Source organism: Rhipicephalus microplus, chromosome 8, assembly GCF_043290135.1.
Source record: "Rhipicephalus microplus isolate Deutch F79 chromosome 8, USDA_Rmic, whole genome shotgun sequence".
NCBI lineage: Eukaryota > Metazoa > Arthropoda > Arachnida > Ixodida > Ixodidae > Rhipicephalus > Rhipicephalus microplus.
In genome coordinates, this window is record NC_134707.1 from 85,686,840 (window position 1) to 85,704,924 (window position 18,085).

Here is an 18,085-nt window from a genome sequence, read left to right on the forward strand (position 1 = left end):
TAGGAGCTGGCGCGTACACCTATAGCCCCATTACCGGAAATTGCATGCTTTAGCTACCCCGACTTGGGGAAGTGGCGTGCTTATCAGCCAACCGCAGTGCAATAGAACAGCCTCGGCACGGGGCCGTGGCTTCCGTGATCACCACTGACCCAGCACCAGGTAAGTATGCAGATCTCGGGGTCGCAAAAGCAGGCCTTGCGCAGAAATTCGGCACTTGATCCAGGTGAGCGATTCAATGTCAAGTGAATCTGGAAAGACCGCGAAGTCACGAAATACATATTATGCCTATTCTCTGCCTTCAGGTCATTGCGCTAATTAAACGTCTCAGTTAAATTACATTTTAAAAAACCGCTTGGTCACCAAGTCAATTAGAGGCAGTTAAATATAGGGTAGCATGACCAATTAACTATGGTTTTCTTTGACTTCTTTTTCTTCTACCAGTGTACAGTGAGCAGTGTATGCTTGCGAACTTCGTTTTGTTGGTTTTCTGCATGAATCACTCCCCCTTTGCGAAATCAGACATGAATCAGGAAAGATAATTATAGTGAGCTGTTCATTGTAGCACTTTAACACAAAATGTTATCGTTCGACCGGAACAACCATGTAATTTGGAATTTTTTTTCAAGAAAATCCTCCTTATTCAACTAAAGAAGCTGTTGTTGGAACGATGCCAAGTAGGTCAAGTCGCAGCTGCGCTTTGACGTCACTCCCTCCCTCACCTGCAGCAGCTGCCGGCTCCTCCCAACGCACTTAGGTGGTGTTCCTCCACCGCTCGCAGCACACTTTTTTTTTCGCTTCACCCTCTCCACCGCAACGCTCGACCGCGCATCATTCGGAAACACTTTCGGCTCGTTTATATGCGCTAAAACTTACACAAACCCATCCCGCCTTCCGTGTCTTTGCACTTCAAACAAATGTTTACTCGAGGATGACAGTGACGCTGGTGAGTGATGACGATGAAGATGGTGACTATGATGACCACAGACGACTGGCTTGTGCAGTATATGATGTCTCAATATGCTACATGATGCATTTCGTATGACTGGAAACAACCAAAAACCACCAGGGGAACGTGCACAGATCTCGTCTTTGCCATCTTTAGAATAGATCCGATACCACAATGCAGTAATAATGAAGGCAAAACAAAATTCACAACCTAACACAACATGCCACTTAAGACAGATATACATTGCATATAACTGCACACCGCTTTTGCTCATTTACATGCGTGAGTGGTCAATTTCACGGGTGATTTACGATAACACCGAACGGTCCTAGTGTGTGACCAATCATCATCATTCACTTCGTGAATATGCCATGATATTTTTTTTTGGGGGGGGGGAGAGGGGGCACCACTTTGATCTGAAGTTGGGGCCGTGCAGACGAATATGGTAGAGTCATTTTGTGCTCTGTATGCAATGGTAAAAAAATGTGGGTGTTTGGGGGGGGGGGGGGGTGCACCGAGGCTCCTAGTGCTATTCTCTGGCTACCCCAATGCCATATCCGCATGCTCATTCAACGTAAAATTGTAACGAGCGAGAAAATGTGGAGAAGGGAAGAGCCTTATTTTACAGAATGCCTTCCATTCGTACTTCGAGCATATTGTCACGGGGGTGAGAGAATGAATGAAATAATATATTTACAAAATATACAAGAAGAGTCAGAGGCAGCTGCAGCCAAGATGGAGGTACAACAGCAACAACAACACGAGCATGGTCGCATTCGTCGTCTTCATCGTCTACCTGATGCTCTCTCGTTGCCGATGTCATGTAACAATATCATGCAACGACCTTGGTTGCCGCAGCGCTTTGACGCGAGACTCATAGCGAGCCGGAAACGACAGATTCTCCCGGGGACGTCAGGGAACTGCTCAAGCGTGCGTGGAGATATGCCGCGGAAACGACATGCGCATAAAGTCGACGTTCTCGCCAAGCTCCATTGACTACAACGAGTAGTGTCGAACGTTCGGGTTTCTGCGGAGGCCCTCGTGCGGGCCAGTGAGGCGTACAATTTTACGCTGGCAGCGCCTATACAGAGGAGCGCAAGTTGTGGCCATGCAGTAGCACTGTCAGTGATTTCGCGGAGCCACGAAGAAGTTTCCGGTGGATACAGTATAAATGGTTTGCGGTGGCGTTATCGCAAGCAGCGTGATTGCAAGAAAGCGAAAATATTAATTGTGTTGTGCACCTAATGTACTGAAACAGATTGATTGATTGATTGATATGTGGGGTTTAACGTCCCAAAACCACCATATGATTATGAGAGACGCCGTAGTGGAGGGCTTCGGAAATTTGGACCACCTGGGATTCTTTAACGTGCACCCAAATCTCGGCACACGGGCCTACAACATTTCCGCCTCCATCGGAAATGCAGCCACCGCAGCCGGCATTCCATCCAGCGATCTGCGGGTCAGCAACCGAGTACCTTAGCCACTAGACCATCGCGATGGGGCGTAGTGAAACTGAGGCCTTTAGGAAAGCACATATTAGCGCGATAGCTTTGTACATACCGTGTAACAAAATTTCTGCATAGGTGAAGTTTGCGAAAATTGCAATGGCGGCAAATAATAAAAATCAGGAGCTCGAGCCGGAATTCTTAGAGGCAGTCGCGTATTCAACAGATACACGCCAATGCTGCAGCCTGCTCAGGAAAGATAATTGATATGCTATGCGGGGTTTAACGTCTTAAAGCTACCGTATGATTATGAGAGACGCCGTAGTGGAGGACTCCGGAAATTTCGACCATCCGGGGTTTTTTCGACGTGCACCCAAATCTGAGCACAAGGGCGTACAGCATTTTCGCCTCCATCGAAAATGAACTCGCCGCAGCAGGGATTCTATCCCGTGACCTGCAGCTCAGCAGCCGAGTACCTTAGCTATTAGACCACCGCGGCGGGATTGCTTAGGAAGGATACCCTATATACAAGTGTCATGTCGGGTATACGCCAATTGGAATTGCAGTGCTGGCTATTCACACTACTAAAATTCAACAAACATTACATATGTACTCCGATGACTAGGCAATCAGAGTCAAGCATTGCTCAAGATCGGAAGAATGTACCTTTAAATTAAATTCATATGGCTTTGTGACGTACTGCTTCTTCCTATAGTCCAATAGTCTTGAGCCGCGATGGCACACCAAACCTATGCCCCCCTCGCCTCCCCCTAAATTTTTTACGCCATGGCACACGAGCCTCCCCCCCCCCCCCCCTCGCACAGGTGCCCCCTTCACGAAAAACATTCTGCTTGAGTATAAGGTCTTGGTTTGAACGACGGAACAAGAACAGTTTGAACGATATGCATTTGGCCCGAGAACCCGGCAGCCAACAGCTATTCGCAAGTTTCGTCGCCTATAGGTGGTTCACAGGGTGATTCGATATAGAGTTACTGTATATGCTCCCTACGGGAGCATATGCTACCTAGAGGTAGCATATACAGTATCTCTAGTTCAATATGACGCACACAGAGAGCAAATGTAGATGTAGATGTAGATCCTAAACTTGTGGCTCACACCCACCCTGGGAGATCGGCCAAGAATCGGGTAGCTTAACAAAAAAAAAGCGAATGTATATATTTATATACTGGCGAAAGTAAAATTACCAGAAATTTTGCTTTTGTAAATAATTCTTCAGAAAAATTTAGATGAATTTGTTTCTACTGAATGAGCAATGAATGATTGATGTTAAAGAAAAAAAATATTTTTTGTAGCCTACATGGGTTAACTCAGAACCTTTTGGTAATGAGGTTATTCCTACAAATTGAGGTATCACCTACCAAGTAAATCTCTTAGACTGTTCAATGAAATTTTGCGCGACCACACACACTTTCCCGTTGCTGTGCCCAAGGGTATGTGCACCTAGAGATAGTAAATTTGACGTTGTCAAAGCTAAGCCAAGGATTCATAATGGTATTTCTAGTGATACCTTTCTTTATGTTGAAAACTTTCTAGAAGAGATAGAAAAATGCTCCACAGTTTTCTCTCCTTCATAAAAAGAACAAAGTGGGGAGAGATTCAAGTCTGCTCTAAACAAATAAAATTTTAATGGAGGAATACGACAGCGTAATCGAGTGATTAAAACTTCCAGGCATTGCTTATGACATGAGGAAGATTTCCAGGGCGTCATTAGATGGTTGAAATCCAGAGAATTTTTAAAGATGGTGTAGAAAATTCTCGCATCATCATTTGCCTCCGAAATCTAGAAGCTACTACAAAGGCTGTTGTAGGGGTAATATTGATAGCTGGTCCGTCTAACGCTGCTTTCGCTAGTGCATGAGCTGTTTCATTAGGAGTTATGCCTCTGTGTGCCGACACCCATACTAATCGCACCTGGGTTAAATGATTCGGTACTAGGGAGTTGAATTCGCCCAATGCTTTTGAATCACCGGATGCCGTGAGCGCACTGCAGACCGACAAGGAGTCTGTTATTATTACGGCGGAATTCAATGATGTTGGCAGTTTTCGAAGGGCCAATACTACGGCTAAAAATTCTGCAATGAAGATAGGTGTGAAATCTGGAATTCGGAGGGAAGAGGACCAGTCTAGAACAGGGCAGAATAGACCGATGCCTCTCTTTTCATCTCGCTGTGAAGCGTCCGTTCGCAATGATTACATGTGCTTGCATTCCTAGCAGGTATGCTCCAGTAAAGTAGCTCTTAACAAATTGCTCGGCAGTTGTTTAGCACTATTAGAGAAAATATCATCAAAGTATATTTGGAGAGAACTTGTCGAGCTACAAATTGGCAGAACCTCTCTAATTTGCGCGGACAGTGGGTCGAGAACAGACAGTACAAATATACTCTAAGTGTGTGAAATCTAGGCCAATGACAATAAAAAAAATAAACCAGGTTGCGCTATGAAAACCATTTCTTTACGCCTCAAAGGAGATTCAAATGCCCTCAAGTTTGTTTGTACAGTCAATATTCTGAATCTTGTGAAGAGTGAGGGAATTCTAGCTTCTATATACAAAACGTTATTCGCTACAAAATTAGGTAGCCCTAAGCACATGCGCAGTGCCTGCTTCTCCAGAAGAACAAGTGGACGTAGCTAATAGGCAGGTGCCCCGGAGTATGAGACACATCAAATTTCTAGAACCGGCCTCACATACATGCGGTATATTGATAATAACGGGGCTCTGCGCATTCATAATCTCCTGTTACTTATCCTCCGTAATGAGCCAACTGCCCGAACACCCTTTGCAGCGATATATTCGATGTGGTTTCGTCATACTAGAGAGCTGTCGTATATCACTTCTAGATTTTTGATGATTTGCACTTGTGGAATGGTATCAGGGTTGTATGATAGAGATATGTGTACTGGGTCTTTTAACAGAAATACTAATAATGCACACATGTGCACGTTTAGAGATAGATGACTAACGTTGAGCCAGTGCTCTATTTCAGATAAGTACATTTGGAGGTTTTGATAGAGAGCGTGAATGTCATGAGCTGACGAAAAGAACGCGATATCGTCTGCATATACATACGTCTGAACATTCTCATTGCATGGGATCGAGCTTATTGAAATATTGAATAGTACCGGAGACAGAACACCGCCCTGCGGTACTCCTTTTTTCTGTTTATAAGTACTTGACAAAACACCCTCTTGCGAACAGTAAAATGTTATATTTCCTAAAAATTTCGTTATCCGCGCTTCTAAATAATCAGGCAAATTGATTTCTTTCAGATGACTGACTAGTACACTATGCTTGACGCTATCGTACGCTTTTGTTATGTCCAGGGTAACTAGAGCTGCATACTGCCCTTGACGCCGCGCCAGATGTATGCGACTTTCGTGGTCGATACATGCATGCCATATAAAACATCCCTGCCTCAATCCAATTTGACATGGGCGAAGAACCCTTTCTCTATCGACCAATTTCATTATGCGAACATGCACTACTCTGTCTATGACTGACAAAATTGGGCGTTAATGCGATTGGCTTGGTATTGTCTAAAACGTTACCTTCACCTGGTTTTCTTTAGAACAGGTATGATTTTCGCGATTTTCTATTCAGATGGAATCCAAGCTTCTCTTATCAAATAATTTATTACATTAAGTACATCCTCCCGTGACTCATCGAATAAAATTTTCAGCATTGCTTACGCAACTTCATCCGGGCCTGGAGCCACCATCGGAAGTTTTCTCATAACCTCTGACACTTCCTCTATCCATATTTTGGTGAAAATGTCACTTGATCGCGAGATTACCGAAGGGGGATAAACATTAGTCGAAAATCGCTTTTTCAAACTTTGAGCTATGCTTTCCAATGATTGCTTCAATTCCTGGGACGATAAAACTATAAATTCAGGATTTACTGCTTGAGGAATTAGTTATGTCTCATATATCCAAATAGAGTTCTTTTTTATTTGATTTTCAAAGAAATTCAAAATGCTTTTCACCAATTTCTACCTTTGCTTTAGCCACGGTACGTTTAAAAGTACCTGCAACGAATTTGTAATCTGACCAGTTTTTTGGACACTGATTGGGTAATAGCTTCTTCCAGGCAGCGTTTCTACGCCTGAAATCCCGAGTACAGTTACCATTCCACCATCTCAACACAGGTGCTTGTTCAACTGATTGAACCGTATATTCCGCTTTGCTACGCGACTCCTGTATAATTGAACAAATGCTCAATGCTTTTTGCTTCACCGTCGCTTCAGACGGAGACTCCTTGAAGCCTCGCAACATCCTTTTAAAAATACCATAATTTATGCACGTAAGTCTTCTAGCAGGAACAGATATTAGTGGGCATACAATGACAAATGTAACTGTAATGTGATCGCTATTAGCCGCAGTGTCAACAGTCGACCAAGATGAGATGCCAAGGCCTGATCCCGAAAAAGTTAAGCCTAAAGATGAGGATGACATTCCTCTGATAAAAGTGGGGATACCTGAGTTATGACAAGTGAGACTATTACTCTGAGACCAGTCTCATAATTGAGTACCGCAAGAGTCTGTCCTTGAGCATCAAGTGAAGTGATGGAAGTTGAAGTCTCCCGCTAATAGGACATTTTTACCGCTAATATAAATTACACTATCCAAAGGGTTTGTGTCATGAACCCCTGACGGGTGTTATATATTTGCTATGTGAAATGTTCTAAATGAAGGAAGACTCAAAGAAATTACTAAAATTTTGTACTCCGGCGACAGAAGCTGAAGTGTTATTTTTGCCTTGTGACAAAATCTGATAGAGACTCAAGTAAGTAACCCGCCCCCTCTTGACAATCGATGTACAAGGAATGATGTATAACTTTTAATGAAAATTTTGAACTGGAACTAACCAAGTTTTAGTAACAATATAATATCCGTTTTTTTCCCAACATTGAGACAAGATAAATCTGTGGAAGCTGTAAAAGTAGAAAGACAGTTCCACTGTAAGACTTTTAACGGCTCAATGACGGGATATACCAACAGTCGAAACAACCTTCTCTCGTATGCCAGCCTTTACGACCTTGCTAGGCGGAGCCTTATTTGCTTTTGTCTGTGACAATACAGAAGAAGGGTTGAAGGGAGATCGGCTACGTTTCTGGGCACGCGAATCGATTTCAACATCAGGTGTGACACTCAGATCGATAGTAGGAAGGTGACCTTCTCTCTCTGTACGCTTATCAACCAATTGAGTGCCTTTTGGGAGCACCCTATCATCTCTCGTGCTGCGTCCTGCCTCCTGCTGAAATGTCAGTGTAGAACCTGTCTGAGGAGAAGCTATTGAGTTATTCATCAGCTGAGTTAATTGAGCGCTCATTATCTCATACAGACATTCTGAGAGGCTGGTAAATAACCTACCCATTGCTTTTGATGCTGCCTTTTTTAGTGCGGCCTCAATCGTTTGGGCAAAGATGGCATCTGTCATTGCATTTCGTCGATTGGCAATCCCAGCATACCCTTGTGTCCTTTCCTTGATGATTGTCATTGCTTCTCTCCTTGAGCATCATCACCTGTCCATTACTTCCAGAAGTTGCGTCCCTCCAAAGAGAGCGGGACAACTGGAATAATCTGCTTTGTGAGCACCCTCACAGAGGCAGCACTTCTCAGCTTGAACCTTGCAATCAGCGTGCGAGTGAGCCTCACCACAAACGCAATATATCACACCCACCAGCACTATGGCCAAACGCAATTTTTACATTTCAGGGGAAGCTATGCTAATGGTTCCACCCTAAAGATTAGTGGCCAATCTTTTATTTCAGATGGGCACGTTGTTCCGGCGAAAGTTGCGATGACCGACTCGGTGGCTACCTTCACCTTGACTACTACTAGATTGCACCGGTAGATAGCTATTACCCCGGCCTAGGAGAGTTTCTCAAGCGTCTCAGATGGGCTTAGTTGTGAGTCAACTCCACGCACAACGCCTTTGGTGCATGCAAGATGGGGTGGGACATATGCACTCATCTGGATAGAGGCAATTCATGAGCATTTCAGAAGATCTGCTACACAATCTTTCTCTGGTGATCGGCACACGATACCTCCGTGGCCAAATTATCGTACCTCGGTGATACTTTCGTACTCAGAGGTTATCGTCCAAAGCTGCTCCTGAATCGCCTTTGGGTTGTTCAACCGGATTGATTCATTGCCCAAGGGCACCAGTGCAACGGGAATGCTGCTAACGAAGTTGCGCAGAAAGAGATCGAGGGCAATCGCATCTGAGGGAAGAGAGGCTGTCCATGGCGAACTGCCTTGCCCAGGAGAATTCCTGGACATTGCTGCGATCCCTTGATAATCCCTGAAAGTAAACTAACACAAGATAACAGATACAAATTGACTCAAAATATATCAAGCTACCCGATCCTTAACAACCCAAACCACCAGAACAGAGTACCACGCCAGCGATTCTGAGGTGGTGCAAGAGCAGGCAGAACCCTGTCTGCGTCCGTGTCGTTCGCTCTTCATTTTCGACGACCAGGGCAAAAACAGGTTTGAAATATCAGAGTCGTCGTCTTCGTTCTAGCTGCAATCAGAGTCGCTGAGCACACGTGTGGCCTGCCCTTGCTGCAGTGTTTTTTTTTTTCTTTCTTGCTTCGCGATGGCTCTACCCTTTTTGAAGTCACATATTCCACCTAAACGCTTAATGAAACTCGGTTGATTGATATGTGGGGTTTAACGTCCCAAAACCACTATATGATTATGAGAGACGCCTTAATGAAACTCGGATACGATGCTTCGATGAAGGGGAAGAGGTCCTGAATGCCAAACACATAACTTGTTGTGGCGTGCGATGTCGTCCATGCACGTTGTCCTCCACTAAAGGCGTGCCTCACGATCACTAAGGCGTTTGTCACGCGAAACCCCAAATAGTGTCATAACATTCTGTATTTCCTTTCGCGTCCTCGATTTCGAGCGGACACTTACAGATGTAACTTATCGCAATGCCAATATTTTTGACGCATTTTCGAAAAAAAAAAGCCACAGCTTTGCCGCAAAGGCGAAGCGATGAACGTGATAGCAACAAATCGGAAGGTCACGCGCCGAACGGCAAGCAGATCAAAACGTGCCCCGCGTTTTTCATGCGTACCCACAGGTACAGATAAACGCGAATAAGGGTCCCAGTTGTGACTTCGCTGTGTCTGAAGAGTGCCCCCTTTTCGCAAATGGAGACTGTGCAACGATTGCAGTGACCTTTTTGCGTCCGGTAACTACAAAAGAAATGTTCTAGTGAAGGACCAACGCCAGCCAAAACGTACATGCACATGCTATGAGCGCTGCTGCCGCGCTACTCCGATACTCTGAAAAAAATTACGCTGGCGGCCACGGGGCGGCGTGACAGTCTACAATGATAATGATACATGATGACGTTGTCAATTATATTTAACTATAATGAAGATCCATAACCGAACGCATGATGATGACAATAATGTGCGATGAAGAGGGCGTGAATGCCCATACTCAGAGCATGCCACGGCCATTCAATTCTTTGAAACGGCGTGTCAGAAACACTTTGATGTCTCGGTCATGTCAACTGGTATGACGCGGTGACTTTCTGTATGAGTCGGAGATAAAATACTTAGAACGTGACACATAACAGCAGAGTGCTCTTACACGAACGTGCTTTGCCCATTTTAATGCAGAAGTGTATATAGTATTCCCGAAGACGAAAGCGAACAAGCAACTGGATAAAGCATTTTTTAATATCTTAATGAACCGTTTGTTTTACGTTCTCGATGTCCCGTATACAGGACATTCAAAGCCAGGCCGCAGAAAGTGCTCGAGGCATCTGACAGAAACTTTTTTAATGTGTTGGGGACATGGTTATCAGTTTAGCCCACAATCAACTATGGAAATGTTAGTGCGCGCCGCATTATGCTATATAGAATTATTGGTGCTCATCGCATTTCACTACAGCATTATTGATGCACATCACATCACCATGTAGAATCATTGGTGTAGATCGCAATAGACTATATATTTATTGGTACATCCAGCATTACACTACCGAATTATTTAGTGGTACACACCACATTACACTGTAGAACATTGTGGTGCGCATCGCAGTTAGTCCTCTGCTACATCCTCGTATGGAGACGCCACATACTTTTACTAATTCTACGCACTGCTGGCAAGGAAGAGACTTCGAACGCTGATATAAACTAAAGATTATTTTTAACTAAAGTTATTTTACATCAATTACACTTGAACTATTTCGTTACACACGTTCGCTTTTGGTGAAGGTAGTAGCGTGTTTACCAATACGTTGTACGAGGCACATTTCGGCAGTAACCTGAATATATTTTTCAGCCCTTTTATGTATGATCACGGCTAGCAAATAGCCGCATAGCGTGCAGTTTGAGTAGGTCGTTCCATTCGGTTTATGAATAAATATATATCATATGACTGAATATACAGTTATTAGATAGTCATCAACGCTGTAATCACAATTACTGTCTGTAATTCATAATGGAATAATTGGAAGCGCAAACCAACGGGACACAAGAGAAGAGACAAACAAGCGCAGTTTCTTCTCTTGTGTCTTCTCTCTTCTCTTGTCTCTTTTCTTGGGTCCCGTTGGTTAGCGCTTCCAATTATTCCATTATGAATTTGTACCAACTAGCCCGTCTGTCAACCCTACTACTGTCTGTAAAATGCACTACAATTTATTCGGACGCCTCCACTCAGCTTAAACTTGATCTCTTGAACCTTGGCATACGACTATACAAATTTCGCACACTTATATACATTAAATCAGAATGCTTGTCGCAAAGGGCCGTACAACGAACGCTTTTGCGCTAATGCGAGAACAGGTGCATTGCAAGAAAGCCGTGAGTAACAAACTGTTAGTTTAAGGCTTTAATGAAGTGTTCTCGTTACGTTCTCGAGTTCCAGGACAGGATTCTCGAGATAGGACCACGGGAAGGAGACGAATGAGGAGGGGTCCCGTAATCCTCGAGTATGAGATGCGCCGCCCTGTCGGCGATCATGTGCACCGGGACGTTGAGGTTGGCCGTCACGATGGTGGGCATCACGGAAGCGTCGACCACGCGGAGGGACTCCACACCGCCTCGCACCCTGGACGCAAGGAAAAGCGAGCAACCGCGAGACAGTCGGGACGTGAAAGGAGTATTGAGGGAAAAAAAAGTGGCCGCGTATCAACGTGCTTCACTGCGAATGTCGTCGAAATACGATAGTCTTCCTGCCGGCATTCTTTCGTGCATAGCGTCACGTTTTCAGCGCAGCATAAAAAAAACTCTAGGGTTTTTAGAATTACGTATCAATGTATCTTCTAGTAAAGGAACACACCACCTAGTAACTACGTATCGATGTTGCGTTTTGATCGACTTTGTTCACAAGTATCAACGCAGCCACTCAGCCACCGATTCGAGATGGCTGGGTGTTCAGCAAGCGCTTAAAGTTTGGCCGGCTGGTTGGATCGCTTCGTGTGAAGAACAGACCAAAAGTTCCACGTTTGATTATTCCAAGAAAAAAACTATGGTCTTTAAAACACGTACCGTGCTCAATTAAACGTCGAATCAATCGTTAGGTGCGCGCAAATGCTATGTACTGAGGGTATATTGCATAAAACAAAAAAATATGGCGAGCAAGCACAATGAAATTAAAGTATTTTCTCTGCGTTTACTCTCTATTGGCAGCAAGATGTGCTTGTACACTTTATTCGATTTTCACTCATTTATTTAGTTATTTAATTACTTTATGTGTTTACCTTTACATACAGCAGCTCCGTTGCGGCTGTCGCAAAAGTTGGGATTATACATCACACGTCAAGTGCCGATAAAAAGCCACGATACGGCAATTCGCGAACATTTCCTGGTAAACCTTTCTAATGTACAATTATAAGTAAAAATTAATTATTAATTGCGCTGCAAACAATTCAATAAAAATAAATCCTGGGTTCAACGTCCCGAACCACGTTATCATTATGAAAGACGCCGTAGTGGACGGCTCCGGAAATTTTGACCAGCTGGGGTATTTTTGTGCTCCTAAATCCAAGCACATGGGCCTGGTACATTAAATATACGATTGTAGAGGGAGAAAAAGTATATCTCAAAATCTGTCTTGGTTTGCAATGTTCTAATATTTAGTTTGTGATAGTTATAAGTAAAGAAAGTTTGAGCGAACTTAACATATAATGCTAAACTATTGAGGCGTGGCGAATCAAAGAATGCGGGTGCTTTTAAAATGTCTCACAATCACTACAGTATTTATTTATTTATTTTCTTATCATAGTATTGAAAGCACCTAAGGGTATTAAACTAGAAGGCAGAGGGGGAGAATACAAAATTGCGATGCAGAATACAGATTCCAGCACTTTGACATTACAATAAAAAAGTCATAACTTTGCCGCAAAGGCGAAGCACTGAACGCGATAGCAACATATTGGAAGGTCACGCGCAGATTGGCAAGCAGATCAAAACGTGCCCTGCGTTTCTTGCGCGCAAATGACTCCCGAAGCACACTCACCTGGAGGTACAGATGAACACGAACCGGCATCTTAGTTGTTACTTCGCTGTGTCTGAAAAGCGCGTCCTTTTTTTTTTCGCAAACGGAGATTGTGCAACGATTGCAGTGACCTTTGACCGCCCGGTAACTGCAACAAAATCATTCCCGGAAAGCGCAAGGCCAGTCAAGATTTACGATCCCCCCCCCCCTGCGTGATAAGGGCGCACGACTGAGCGGCCACTCCCCTCCTCTCCGCGAGACAAAGTACGCGTCGGGGATGAGAGTGCGCGCCGTCGCGTCACGACGATGTGGCGGCACACGCTCATTGCGCCATGTCGCTGGTAATGCTGAAAATACAACAGTTCCCCCCGAGGTGCCCGTCACCAGCGTTAAGTGGTAGATATAAATAGCGTGCCGTTGGAACGTTCGAGGAGGTGCTTCTTCGTAGCTCAGTGGTTAACGCCTCGCGCTTCAGAGGTACCAAGTTCGAATCCGCATGCCGGAGTCTTTTTCGGGATTATTTTTCTTTCTTGCGTTTATTTTCTTCCGTACACACACACACACACACACACACACACACACACATATATATATATATATATATATATATATATATATATATATATATATATATATATATATATATATATATATATATATATATATATATATATATATATATATACACTCTGAGTGACGCCGACGCCGGCAGGAAAATTCAGTTGAGAGTCTATATAATTGCTATAGGAATGAAACGCAATTCCCTGTCCATTAACGTAGTAGTGCTTGTGACACTTCCATTCAATCAGTGGCGTAGCGAGAGTGGAGGTTAGAACGTAAAACGCATCCCCTTCCACCGAATTTTTTAATATTACTTTAACGCGTTATGCTTTCCTTTGCTTCATTATCTGTCAGCTTCCAAGTTGGGTTGTGTCTAACAAAAATAAACAAACTCGATCTGTTCTGCACCGTTTCGTCTGAAGTCATACTCCGACATATGGGACCCCCGGATTTCTTGAATCTTCAGCCGATGGCTACTCAAACGTCTAAGGTGCAAAAGACGGCTATGCATTCCCGCAACTTATGTCTGAGCACGTATTTTTAACGGGATAGCGATGAACATCTCGTTTAGCAGAAATTGCGGCGTCTGAGTCGGTGTTGGCATGGACGTCGTTGGTTGTGAGCGAAAAATCATCATCTTGCCCGTTACCGAAAAATCGAGCAACGTGCAAAGAAAAAAGATTTAAAAAATTCCATGCCCGAGTAAGGATCAAACCTGGCCCGTTGCTGTGGCAAGCAGGTGTCTGACCACATAGCGGCGATTTTGCTCGGAAAATTAGGAAAATAACATTCTCTGCTTGGAAATTCGGTGAAAAAAGCTTTCATGCTTTACAAACCTACGCATCCTGTGTAAAATCTTCACAATTAAACAGAGAGTATCACACTAATATTACGTGTTAAAAGCGAATATTACCATTGGGCCTCGGAATATGCGACTATCACGGCGGCTCCATGGTTCAAAGCCAGCCACCCATTACAAAAGGCACGTGCGTTACTACGCGTATTCCTTTAAGACCACGTATAAGGTTCATAGGAAGTATATACGAAAACATTGCACGTGCACGATTGCTCGTACTTTAAATCATGCTTCCCATTACATGGAATGGAGCCACATGTGAAAGCCTCACCCCGATTTCGGCTCTCGCGTTGAACTCCGAAAGGCAAAGCTTAAGAGTCCCCCAATCTTTACCTGAGCCTGCTGTCGACGACGGCCCGTTCGTCCTCGCCCATGGGGCACGTGCAGCACGGGTGCCACACGGTCGAGGTGTGGTGCCGCGCCAGGCACTCCAGGTACGGCTTGCTCCACATCTCACCGGCCTCCTCGCATCCCGGGAAAGGCACGTTCCACAGCTTGGTGCCCAGCTTGGCGAACGCCTCGGTCCGCAGGATCTCTACGGCCTTGTGGGCGCCTGTATGGCAGTTACGTCACTGTCATGTTGTGACCAAGTCATGGTGAGTGAGTGAGTGAGTGAGTGAGTGAGTGAGTGAGTGAGTGAGTGAGTGAGTGAGTGAGTGAGTGAGTGAGTGTGCGTGCAACGGGAGAGCAATATGGCGAAATCGACGTGCCTTCCGCGGCCACCTTGATGTCCTCCGGGTGGCTGAAGTACCGGGGGTCAATGATGGGCGGGTCATCCGGGTCGGTGGTGCGAAGCCGGACGTATCCCCGCGACTTCAGTCGGTTCAGGATGGGCGCCAACTGGAAGCCGTGCTGGTGACGCTTGGAGCGGTAGTACTTGTCGTACGCCTGCGAGAGGTGTTGCACGGCCTCCGTCAGTGGTTGCAAGGACTGCGCACGGACCGTCCACAACTGCACATGGCAAAGCTTGAACGTAATACCACGTGTCACAGTTCGTCCAAAGTGATTAAGCAGCGTAACGCGGCACGGTAGTGCTCCGCTGTTTGCGCTTGTTTTCGTCGTATTCGTACCTTCATGGCATTCTTCCTGGTAGGCACAAAACGACCTTATTACCAGTCAGGCTACACCCACCCGAAAAGAATTCCACATGCCACACTGTTCGCGATGCTTTTTATCTTGATACTGTGACAATGGGTCAAGAATAGTGGATAGGTCAATTAGAAGCCACAGTTGTTGCCATTTCGGACATAGAAAAAAAAACGCCAGGCCCGCGTGGAAGGCGCAGCACAGTCACAGCAAAAGCTAGAAGAGCGGCATTTCAGAGCCTTCTCTTAGCACTCATTGGGTAACTGCTGCAAGGACACTTGCTGGGTACCCACTACAGCATTATTAATAATAATTTGTGGGTAGTAGGCCGGCATAAGCCATGCTATTCTTCATCATTTTTTTTTCTGAAAAGCGGGATATCCGCTAAACACTTCCAAGGAATTTCATGCCAAAAGTTCATGCAGTGGCTGACGACGGTGTTGAATTACGCCTGAAGTGGGTATGCGCCAAGTAATTATCTGTTGTGTAACCTATCCCTAGCATATACGAGTAGTATTGCGAGGAAACAAAAAAATCGCCTTACACTCGGCCAATCCCCTGCATTGGGTAAGAACCATGAGGAGAAGAAGAAGAAGAAGAAGAAGAAGAAGAAGAAGAAGAAGAAGAAGAAGAAGAAGAAGAAGAAGAAGAAGAAGAAGAAGAAGAAGAAGAAGAAGAAGAAGAAGAAGAAGAAGAAGAAGAAGAAGAAGAAGAAGAAGAAGAAGAAGAAGAAGAAGAAGAAGAAGAAGAAGAAGAAGAAGAAGAAGAAGAAGAAGAAGAAGAAGAAGAAGAAGAAGAAGAAGAAGAAGAAGAAGAAGAAGAAGAAGAAGAAGAAGAAGAAGAAGAAGAAGAAGAAGAAGAAGAAGAAGAAGAAGAAGAAGAAGAAGAGAAGAAGAAGAAGAAGAAGAAGAAGAAGAAGAAGAAGAAGAAGAAGAAGAAGAAGAAGAAGAAGAAGAAGAAGAAGAAGAAGAAGAAGAAGAAGAAGAAGAAGAAGAAGAAGAAGAAGAAGAAGAAGAAGAAGAAGAAGAAGAAGAAGAAGAAGAAGAAGAAGAAGAAGAAGAAGAAGAAGAAGAAGAAGAAGAAGAAGATATAGGCGACCAAAACAAGATTTTGTAATGGGTTGGAGCATTGGACGACCCACTCGTTATGCTATTCGCATTGTGCGACGCCTGGTTGTTATTTTACTGTTCTAAAACGCTTTATTCCTCATATTAACGCGATTCCTTTCTCGACATCAAGACTGTCTAAGGCAAGTTTGCGAGCAAGACCCAAGCACCAGCGTGGCTCACTGGTAGAATACTGTGCTGGCGCCCAGCGAACCCGGGTTCGAGCCCCACTGAGTCCTTGTTAACTAGGTTTCTTCTTCTTGTGATAGTGGTAACGGGCACCGGCGGCGGACAACTACGGCGCCGCGCGTGACAACAGTTGTGATCTAATAACAGCTTTCACTCTAAAAAAGGACCAGGTCAATTGGGCTCTTTTCAAACCTTCCCTCGTTATTTCTTCGCACGAAATAACCGTAGCTGAGGTTTCTAGTGTAACATGAGCCGACTAGCCCAATAACGTGTACTTCTATAGGTCAAAGGTTACGAAACGAAGGAAAGAGTGGTGGGAGGAAGTGGACAGACCAAGTGTCACAGGGATGCGGAAGGTTTTGTCTTTAGTTCAAATCACGAGAAGAAACTTTAGGGGGCAAATAAAGCTACCTTCCACAACATACGACACACCCTCAAGACAAGAACATCAGATTACTGATGTCTTTTGATGGCCTCGCGGAGGTGGCAGTATGCAAATACTCTAGGGGCTAGAGCAGACGCTAGGTATTTGTAATGCGACATTGAACACCTCTTTTGTAAGACCGGTGTCGATGAGGTAGCGCTCGCCTTCTTCGCTGGCCGGTGACACCGAGAGCAGCACTATTTCAACGTCCGGGAAGTCCAGGCTGGCGTTTACGTAGGAAGTGCTGACGAAGGCCACCGTCTCGATGCCGGCAGGCACGGAGAGTGGACCTGCGGTCATCAGTGTGTACAGTGTAGGCACTTTCAGTAACGTTTGGAAGAGTGCGATGGACAACATTCGTACAACAGACAAAGTAATGATCTGACTGAGTAGTTTTCTAGTGTCCTAACCGAATCTATAGACTGTTCCTGAGCGCTGTTCTGTATTCACTGTATTAGACACAACAGGAATGTTAAGAACTATGTGAAGCCACAAAGACATGCTTCATGTAACGCACTCAGAAAACCTTTCCGCTCGGACTTCGTGCACGTTTTGTTAGATTTTTGTCACAGTGCCAGAAATAAGCGATTGAACCACGACAGTTGCAGTTGTGCAATGTGGCGGCTGCATTTCCGATAGAGGCGGAAATGTTGTAGGCCCATGTGCTCAGATTTTGGTGCACGTTAAAGAATCCCAGGTGGTCGAAATTTCCGGAGCCCTCCACTACGCGTCTCTCATAATCATATGAGATTGGGACGTTAAACCCCACATATCGATCACTCAGCAGTTGTGCAACGTGTTTGTGGAATCTTAAGTGATAATAAAAAAGAGAAAGCCAGTTTGTGTGCTTGTAAAAATTACGACGTAATTGAAGATGATAACCACCCGGGATCCTAGCATTGTATGCTTTAAAGGCTTGTCCGTTGCAAAACTCAAAACAGTCTCGTGAGGATGAGTGGTTAAGATGACTCAGCCAGG

At 44.7% G+C, this 18,085-nt stretch overlaps 1 protein-coding gene and 1 non-coding gene across 3 annotated transcripts in view; both read right to left on the reverse strand.

The window, feature by feature from the left end:
* Positions 1-167, reverse strand: LOC119165933 (U1 spliceosomal RNA). Its single transcript, XR_005109078.2, has one exon. It is a non-coding gene; the product is annotated as a U1 spliceosomal RNA (small nuclear RNA).
* Positions 168-11,262: 11,095 nt separating this feature from the next.
* The window catches only part of LOC119163888 (L-sorbose 1-dehydrogenase), a 34,744-nt gene continuing 27,921 nt past the window's right edge, over positions 11,263-18,085 (reverse strand). For both annotated transcript variants that reach the window (XM_037415962.2, XM_075872253.1), the window contains exons 9-12: positions 17,234-17,397; positions 15,013-15,190; positions 14,636-14,855; positions 11,263-11,496 (exon numbers count right to left, since the gene is read on the reverse strand). In XM_037415962.2, the coding sequence (XP_037271859.2) occupies positions 11,295-11,496; positions 14,636-14,855; positions 15,013-15,190; positions 17,234-17,397 (764 nt within the window). In that variant the 3' untranslated portion in view covers positions 11,263-11,294. The remainder of the gene's footprint in view (positions 11,497-14,635; positions 14,856-15,012; positions 15,191-17,233; positions 17,398-18,085) is intronic.